The 9,698-nt window shown below is 46.9% G+C and overlaps 1 protein-coding gene across 1 annotated transcript in view; it reads left to right on the top strand.

The window, feature by feature from the left end:
• Positions 1-9,698, top strand: part of LOC104288850 (zinc finger protein 462-like) — an 83,181-nt gene that overhangs the window by 14,240 nt on the left and 59,243 nt on the right. The window contains exon 5 of the mRNA XM_009887725.1: positions 3,902-4,020. Within this exon, the coding sequence (XP_009886027.1) occupies positions 3,902-4,020 (119 nt within the window). The remainder of the gene's footprint in view (positions 1-3,901; positions 4,021-9,698) is intronic.

The following is a 9,698-nucleotide window of genomic DNA, read 5'->3' as shown; positions in this document are numbered from 1 at the left end:
TCAAAGCCCTATCCAGCCTGGCCTTAAACACCTCCAGGGATGGGGCTTCCACAGCTTCTCTGGGCAACCTGTTCCAGTGCTTTACCACCCTCAAAGTGAAAAATTTCTTCCTAATATTTAATCTAAATCTACCTTCTTCCAGTTTGAAGCCATTCCCCCTAGTCCTATTGGGGCAAAGCCTGACAACGCTTCCAGAGGTCATACCATTTCTTTTTCCTCTTAAGTTCCTGTCGTGGTTTAACCTCAGCCGACAACTAGGACCACACAGCTGCTCACTCACACACACACACACACACGCACCACCCCCCCCGCCTCAAGAAGGGTAGGGAGAAGAGGGAAAAAAGGAGGAGAAAGGGACAAGAAAAAAAACCTCGTGGGTTGAGATAATGAGAGTTTAATATAACAATAACAGAAAAGGAAAATAACAATTATAATAACAAATAATAATAATGACACAGGTCACTTTCACCACCCAGTGAATTGGCACCATCCCGAGCAGTGATTGTGGATTCTCCCCCTCACCAGCCAACTCCTATTTATATACCGAGCATGACGTCTGGGGTACAAAATATTCCTATTGGACATTCTATTGTTTTACCTACCCTCCTTCTCAACTTCTATGGGAAGCTGAAAAGAGTCCTTGAAAAGTATAAAACATTGCTTGGCAACAACTAAACCAATATGCATTATTGACATTCTTTTCACAGCAATCACTAGAAAGAAACTTTCCCAGTTGAAACCAGGACAGTTCCACGAGGAGTTCCCTGTTCAGCCCAACTGGTCTCCTGCCCTGCTTGCTTGACTTTTGACACAATGGGATTGCCTGCTCCTGTGCTTCTAAAAGGTGGTTCTTAAAAACGGACTGCTCTCATGGACCCCTAAGCCCTCAAAAGCAGATCCCAAGGGGACACTGCTAAATAGCTCCCTGAATAGCTTAAAGTTTACTCTCTTGAAATCCAGGGTAGCAACTGCTGACCTTTTTTCTCACTACACTGAAAATTTTAAACTCAACCATTTTGTGATCACTGTGGCCAAGACAGCCACCTACTATCACATCTTCCACGAGTCCTTCTCTATTCAGAAATAACAAGTCAAGAAGGGCGCCTTTCCTAGTTGGCTCACTGAGTATTTGTGACAAGAAGTTATCTTCTTTCCCAGACTTGCTCGTCACAGCAGTATGGTATTCCCAGTTGATGTGTGAGAAGTTGAAATTGCCCATAAGGACCAGGGTTACCAATCCAGAGATTTCTCCTAATTGCCTATAGAATAACTCATCAGTGCTTACATCTTGGCTGGGCAATCAGTAGTAGATACCCATTACATCGTCTCCTTTGTTTTCCATCCCCCTAATCCTCACCCAGAGGCTCTCAACCACATCATCCCTAACTGTAAGGTCTTTACAGTCAAACCTTTCCCTTACATATAGTGCGACACCTCCATCTCGCCTGCCCTGCCTATCCCTCCTGAACAGCCTGTAGCCCTCCATCCCAGCACTCTCATGGAACTCATTCCTCCGAGTCTCACTAATATCAATGACATGAGTGTGGGAACAGACCAACGCTTCCAGTTCATCCTGTTTGTTTCTCATACTGCGTGCATTGGTGTACAAGCTTTTCAGATGTGCTCTTAAACCCTCCGTGCTCCCTGGAGCAGTGTAAACATTCCCATTAGCATTGCCACCCTCAAATGATGCCATGCCAACCCTTGGCTTACCTTCAGCTCTCCTGATGGTAGCTCCTTCTCCCATCAATTCTAGTTTAAAGCCCTCTTAATTGATCCTGCCAGCTTATGAGCAAAGAAGCATTTCCCCCATCAGGACAGGCGGATCCCATGAGGCCCCGGTGTACCTTGTGCCTCACAGACTCTTCCATGGTTTTTAAAACCAAAACACTGGTGGAGGCGCCAGTCCTGGAGCCACGTATTGATGTCTTGGGCACTCCTGTTTCTTCCATTGACTCTCCCCATTACTGGGAGGATTGAAGAAAACACTACCTGTGCTCCTGAATCTTTTAGCATTCTTCCCAGGGCCCTGAAATCTCTTTTGATTGACTTTGGCCTATGTCATTAGTACCCACATTAAAGAGCATGAGTAGGTAATAGTCTGAAGGCTGTACTAAGCTCATCAGTCATCTGGTTACATCCTTGATCCAGGCCCCAGGAAGACAGTAAACTTCCTTGAAAAGAGGATCCAGTCTGCAAATTGGTGCTTCCATTCTGCTCAGGAGAGAGTCACCGATGACTATAATTCACCGTTGTTTTTTCTCAGCACTGGTCTTAATGCAGGTCTTGATGTGAGGGGTTGGTTGATCTGACTTTGATGAGAGTACTTGCACAGATTCCTCCTCTTCTATTTCATCATGTCCTTCATCTACCATACCCAGAGACTCTTACCTATTCTGTAAAGGTAGCTGTGAGGGTAAGGAGGGATTCCTCTTACAGCTCCGTGCAGTAACTTGCTTGTAACATGGAAAGCTGCATCCTTCCTCAGGAGCTCTTTGAGTACAAGCTTCTGATGTGCCAGGGGTAGTTGTCTCAGTCAGTGCTGAGCTTGAGATATGCATTGTATACATCTTTGCTAATCTGTTTTAGTTTTATACCAGCTCATTTTCTATCATCTATTTAAAACTTGGGTTTTTTTTAATTAAATACTGACCACAAATGTTTAGCTTCTCTTATTTAGGAGACATACTGGTGCTCCAGAGAAATGGGGGAAAAATTATCTTACCACACCCTGTTAGATTTATGATAATATTATGTTTCTATGAAGTAGCCCTGAAATTGGATATATGGTCTGTTTTTTTGGTTTTGCTGTCATTAGATCTTTGAATACACAGACTTTGGTGTTAGCACTGGTAAACAGGTATTTTCTTGGCTCAGGCTCCAAGTAGAGGCTCAAGGCTGGAGTAGACTTCGTTTGATCTAGATCTTGATATTCAGTAGAAAAAAGCGGGACAATTTAGCTCAATTGATAGGAAATAAAGCTAAAGTATGCCTGGAACTATTAGGATGGTAGTTTGGGGGGATGATAAATAAACCAATCCTCTCCAAACTTGTCCATACCTTCTTGTTGTTTCACTGCTGTGCATAAACAGGCTCAGACTACTCTTATATCACAAAGCATTAATGTTCTCAAAGAAGAGGCTGTATTGGAAATGTCTCCATCCTGATCTGAAGCCATGAAGATGGGTGATGAATTCTCCCCCCCTTCAATGTCAGGCTTTCTGTTGCTCTAATTTCCCCTGCAGAAAAATAGCATCTGGTCTTTTCCACCCCGTCTTCTGTCGTTGAGCTTCATGCAGGGTTTCACAGCCCATTACATCTGAAACTCTGCCACCTTTTACTCCTAAAATCATTGACAGCTTGCTGGTACCTTCCCCCCAGAGTAGGCAGTCTAATCTGCTTTTTCTGCTGTAACCAAATGAAGGTTTCTTCAACAGAGCTAGAAAAATACTTTCCTTTCCTTGTGAGGAGAAATGGGGCATATTTTCACAAAAACACTTCACAGAAAAATCCTGTACTAATATTTTTATTGTTCTGTTTGGGGTTTTTCTTGTTTGTTTTTTGTTTTTCCTCAAATAGCCTTTATCCTATAAATGACTGTCTTGTTCGTCTGGATCTGGTATAATTTAATTGATGATAGTAATTTTGCCCTATTGAATTTAAGTGGCTTGCATTCTGTTTGATAAAACTGGTCACAGATCTTGTTCTTCCTCAGATTAGATTCTGCCTTGTTCTATAAGCAGACCTGTTAGATATAAAGAACCAGCATGAGAAGGATAGCTGAGCCTGGCCTGCTCTTATTTAAAATTTATTTTTGTTACTAGGTTTTTGGCTTGCATCTGAAGGAATAGCTAAAATGATTTACTGTTTTGTTTTCTTTTTTTGTCTGTCTTTTGATCAGTCTGGATCGCCATATGCAGACTCATCATGGACACCATAAGCCATTCCGTTGCAAGCTTTGTCCATTCAAGTCCTCTTACAATAGCCGCTTGAAAACCCATATACTCAAAGCTCATGCTGGTAAGTCGATCAGTTCGTTGCTCACACTCTCCCTTGTCCTCTCTTGATCTCTTTCTCTTGGTTTCAGGCACACATACTTGCTCTTGTGTGCTCCCTCTTGCTCAGCCTCACACACAGCCATGCTTGTTCTCTCTGTCTCCCTTGTGGGCAGTCACATGTGCTCTCCTCACTCTCTTGCGTGGTCACAAGCTCTTCTTGTGAGGTTGTGCACTCTCCCTGTCTCACGTGTGGTCACGTGCTCCCTCTCACTTTTTGTGTGTCTCCTCTCAATCAAACTTGTGCATGGTTGCACTCGCTCTCCTGCTTTCCCTCTCTCCCTCACATGGAGTCACGCTCACTCTCCCTCTCTATCTAGGTTGTGATCTCCCCCTCTCACATGTGGTTGTGTGTGGTCTCTGTCTGTCGCGTGTTATCCTTCTCTCTTGCTTGCTTGCTCTCTCACGATTGTGCTTGCACTCCCTCTTCACGTGCAGCTGTGCTCTCATGAGCTGCTTTTTGCTTGCTTCCTCTCACTCTCACAATCATGTGCATGGTCGTGCTCACTCTCCCTCTCTAGGTTGTGCATACTGGTCCTCTCTTGGGTGTGATGGCACATGCTCTCCCTCACTGAGTCGCAAATTCTTTATGTCTGTGGTTCCCTCTCTCACAGATGTGTGCTCTCTCTCTCACAGACCATTGCATGCTCTCCCTTGCACACAGTCATGTTTGCTCTCCCTCTCTGGGTCACGTTCTCCCTGTATCTCATGTGTGGCTGTGTATGCTCCCTTCCTTCCTCTCTTGCACTCTCGGGGGACATGCTTGTTCTCCCTCTCTATTGCTCCCTCCTGCGCTCCCTTGTGCCTGGTCACCTGCTCTACATTTCTCTCCAAGTCGGTCTAGGTTTCTCTTGATTGCAGTTTCCGCCTCTCACGTGCTCCCTCTAGCGGTCATGTGTTTGCTGTTGCTAGCTTTCCCTTCCTCTCTTGGGCAAGGTCTTGTGCCCTCTTTCTTGGTCATGCACTCTGTTTCTTGCAATCACATGCTCTATCAGTCACATAATTTTCCCGTCTCTGGCATGGTCATGCACTCTTTCTCTCTTGGAAACACAGCGTCTCAGTCTTTGTTGGTCTTTCTTCCTGTTGCTCTCAGTCTGGGACTCTGTCATGTGCACTGGCTCATTCTGTCTTGTGTGCACTGTCATGCTTTCTGGGTTGTGCTCTTGTGCTTGCCCACTCTGGGTCACATACACTCTTGCTCTTTCTTTGGGTTGTGCACTCTTGCATGCACATGCTCTCCCTCACGGTGAGTTGCATTCTTGCTCTCTTTCTCTCCCCCCCTCCATGCCCTGGGGCATGTATGTGTGCATGTGCTCTCTCCCTGGAACATGCACACATGCATGCTCTCTCCCTGCACTGCATGTGCCTCTCACAGCATTTTGCACTCCATGGGTTGCACACTTGCGCTCTGTCTCTGGGTCTTGCATTGCCTCTCTAGGTTGTGCTCTCTTGGTAATTCATGCTCTCTCTGGAGTGTGCATTTGCTCTGTGGGTTGCATACTCTCACACACTCTCTGGATCTTGTGCTCTCTGCCTTGTGTGATCCTCTCTCAATTTGTGTTGCACATGCTCTCTCTGGGGTTTACACTCTCTCTATCTCTTTGTACACTCTTGGTTGAGCACTATCTCTGCATTGTGCGCTCCTTTTGGCTCTTCTGGGCGCACACTCTGTCTCCTGGGGTTTTGTGTGAACTCTTGCATGATTTCTGGGTTATGTATGTGCTTGTTCTGTGGGCCATTTGAGTTCTCTCTGGGATGTGCCCATGCACTTGCTTTTGGTTGTGCATATGCATTCTCACTCTGGGTCACATATGCTCTGTCTCTCCCCTGGTCATGCACACATGCTCTTGCACATGCTCGGTCTAGGCTGCAATCTCGCTCTTGCTCTGGGCTGTGCATGCTCATGCTCACTCTCTCTGGGTGGTAGACACCTGCTTGGTCTATCTGGATCATGTGCGCACTCACTCATTTTGTCACGCATAATTTTCTCAGGGTCACACTCTGGGGCATGCATCCTCTTTCACCCTCTGGGGCATGCATTCTGTCTTTCTCTGGGTCACATAGCATCACAGAATAGTTTGGGTTGGAAGGGACCTTTAATGGTCATCTTGTCCAACTCCCCTGCAATAAGCAGGGACATCTTCAACTAGATCAGGGTGCTCAGAGCCCCATCGAACCTGACCTTGAATGTTTCCAGGGATGGAGCATCTACCACCTCTCTGGGCAACCTGTTCCAGTGTTTCACCACCCTCATCATAAAAAATTTCTTCCTTATATCTAGTCTAAATCTATTCTCTTTTAGTTACAAACCATTACCCCTTGTCCTATCACAACAGGCCCTGCTAAAAAGTTTGTCCCCATCTTTCTTATGAGTACCCTTTGAGTACTGAAAGGCCGCAATAAGGTCTCCTCAGAGCCTTCTCTTGTCCAGGATGAACAACCCCAACGGTCTCAGCCTGTCCTCGTAGGAGAGGTGTTCCATCCCTCTGATCATTTTTGTGGCCCTCCTCTGGACCACTTCAACAGGTCCATGTCTTTCCTGTACTGAGGACTCCAGAGCTAGACACAGTACTCCAAGTGAGGTCTCATGAGAGCGGAGTAGAGGGGCAGAATCACGTCCTTCGACCTGCAGGCCATGCTTCTTTTGATGCAGCCCAGGATACAGTTGGCCTTCTGGGCTGTGAGTGCACATTGTCAGCTCACGTCCAGCTTTTCACGCACTAGTACCCCCAAGTCCTTCTCAGCAGGGCTACTCTCAATCTCTTTGTCCCCCAGCCTGTACTGACACTGGTGATTGTCCTGACCAGGGTGCAGGACCTTCCACTTGGCCTTGTTGAACTTCAAGAAGTTCACATGTGCCCACTTCTCGAGCCTGTCCAGGTCCCTCTGGATGGTATCCTTTCCCTCAAGCATATCAACTGCACCACTCAGCTTGGTGTCATCTGCAACCTTGCTGAGGGTGCACTCAATCCCACTATGTCATCGATGAAGATATTAAACAGTAGTGGTCCCAATACGGACTCCCGAGGGACACCACTTGTCACTGATCTCCATCCAGACATTGAGCTGTTGACCACTCTCTGGAGTGGCTCATGGTGAGTGACTTTGCACCTACATCAGCCAATTCTCTCATTACTCTGGGATGCATCTCGTCAGGTTCCATAGATGTATGTATGCTCAGGTTCCTCAGGTGGTCACAAACCTGATCTTTTCCTACGATCTCAGTCCTTGCCTTGCAGTCCATCCACTTGAGAGATGTGGGGAGAGAGGGACTGAGGGAAAAAAGTTGTTGAGTACCTCAGCCTTCTCCTCGTCCATTGTTACCAGTTTGCCAGTTTTACTTATCACGGCGGGTACGCTTTCTTTGACCTTCCTTTTCTGGCTGACATACCTGTAGAAGCCCTTCTTATTTTTCTTTGTGTCCCTTGCCACATTCAGCTCCAGCTGCGCCTTCACCTTCCTGATCCCATCCCTACACAACTGGGCAGCATCCCTATACTCTTCCCAGGATACCTGTCCCTGCTTCCACTGCCTGTGCATTTCCTTCTTGCCCTTTAGTTTGACCAGCAGGTCTCAACTCGCATACCAGTCTCTTGCCTTCCTTTCCTGGTTTCTTATACCTGGGGATTGAGAGCTCTTGTGCTCTATCGAAAGTATCCTTAAAGATGTGCCAGCTCTGTTCTGCTCCCTTGTCCCTGAGGGCTTTTCCCATAGGGACATCCTATTGACTAACTCCTTAAAGAGCTGGAAGTTTGCTTTCCTAAAATTCAGGGTCCTGACTTCTTCGCCTGACCCATTTTCCTCAGGACTGCAAACTCCACCAGTTCATAATCACTGCAGCCTTGGCTGCCTCCTATCTTTATGTCACCGATTAGCTCACTTGCATTGATGACCATCAGGTCCAGTATTGCATTCCCTCTGGTAGGGCTGTCTATTACCTGGCTTAAGAAGTTATCCTCAATGTATTCCAAGAGTGTCCTGGATTGCCTATAGCTCCCCATGCTACTTTTCCAAAAGATGTTAGGGTAGTTGAAGTCCCCCAGCAAGACGAGAGCCTGTGAGCGCGATGCCTCCTGTAGCTGGAGTAAGAAGACTTCATCAATAGGCTCCCCTTGATTGGGTGGCCTGTAGTAGACACCAACCACAAGGTTCCCTTTGTTGCCTCAATCTCTAATTCTTACCCATAAACTCTCAACCTGCTCATGGCTATTTTTCAGAGACAGCTCTTCACACTCTATCCCTTTCTTGATATAGAGGGCAACGCCTCCGCCCCTCCTTCCTTGCCTGTCCCTTCTGAACAGCCTGTAGTCATCTATAACTGCACTCCAGTCATGGGATTTGTCCCACCAAGTTTCAGTAATGGCAGCTAGGTCATAGCTTTCTAGCAGCATGGTGGCTTCCAGCTCCTCCTGTTTGTTGGCTATGCTGCATGCATTGGTGTAGAGGCACTTCAGCTGGGCTGTGTCACCTTAGAGGAACATCCCTTAATTCCTTTGAGGTATTTCACTGGTGTTTCCCTGTTGGTTTCTATTACCTCAGGAGCCCCTGGCTCATCTCCATAAGACTTGAAGTGTGCTGCAGTGTAGCCAGCACATCTCAGAGCAACAGGATGAGGACCCTCGCTAGCACCCTGTCCCTCTAAACTTGGCATGTCATCCAACCACTTGTCATGGGCGGGTCTGATATTATATTATAATTATATATTATTATGCTCAAGCTCTCCCTCGAGAGAGCGTGCACTCTTGCTCTCTAGGTCAAATGCTCTCTCTCTCTGGGTCATAAGCTTTTGGTTGCGTGCACACACTCTAACTCTCTGGGTCACATTCTTTGGGACCTGTGTCATCTTTTGCTCTTTGGGTCATGTGCACGCTCACTCTCTGTCTCTAGTCACACATGTGCACTCTCTCTATCTCTCTGGGTTATGCTCTCTTTCTCTGGGTTATGCATTCTATTTGTATCTCTGGTTCAAGTGTGCTCTCTCTCCCTCTCCGAGTTGTGCACTCTCTCTCTGGGTCATGTAGTCTCACTACGAGTCAGTGTCTCTGTCCCCTGTCTGTAGTCGTCGTTGTCGCCATTCTCATTCTCTCTCTGTCTGTCACACACACTGTCTCTCTGGGTCAGCCCCCCACCCCCCACTGGGTCATGCTGTCTCCCCTCCTCTAGGTCACACTCCTCCCTTCCCCCCCCGCCCTCATGTTCGCTCTGTCTCAGTCTCTGTGGGTAATGCTCTTGGTCACATTCTCTATCTCTGGGTCACTTTTTCTCTGGATCATGCTCTATGTCTTTCTGGGTCACACTCTCTGTCTCTTTCTCTTGGTCACACTCTCTCTCTCTGGGTCTCTCTGTCTCAGACTCTCTCTATGTCTCTGTGTCACACTCTATATCTTTGGGTTGCACTCTCTGGTTCACGTGATCTCTGTCTCTGGGCCATGCTTACATTCTCTCTGGGTCACACTTGTTCTCTGTCTCTCTTGGTCGCACTCACTTTGTCTGTGTCATGCTCTCTCTCTTGGGGTCACATACTCTATTTGGGTCACATGCTTTCTCTGCCTCTTTGGATCATGTGCTCTTTCTTTCTCCCTCTCTGGGTGTCTCTCTCTCTGGTTTGTACATGCTCTCTTTCTCTGGGTCACGTGTGGTGTC

The sequence above is a fragment of the Charadrius vociferus genome, unplaced genomic scaffold, assembly GCF_000708025.1.
Source record: "Charadrius vociferus isolate BGI_N301 unplaced genomic scaffold, ASM70802v2 scaffold501, whole genome shotgun sequence".
In the NCBI taxonomy this organism is placed as follows: domain Eukaryota; kingdom Metazoa; phylum Chordata; class Aves; order Charadriiformes; family Charadriidae; genus Charadrius; species Charadrius vociferus.
Note: the sequence above shows the minus strand (reverse complement) of the source record. Positions and strands in the feature narration are given on the sequence as shown.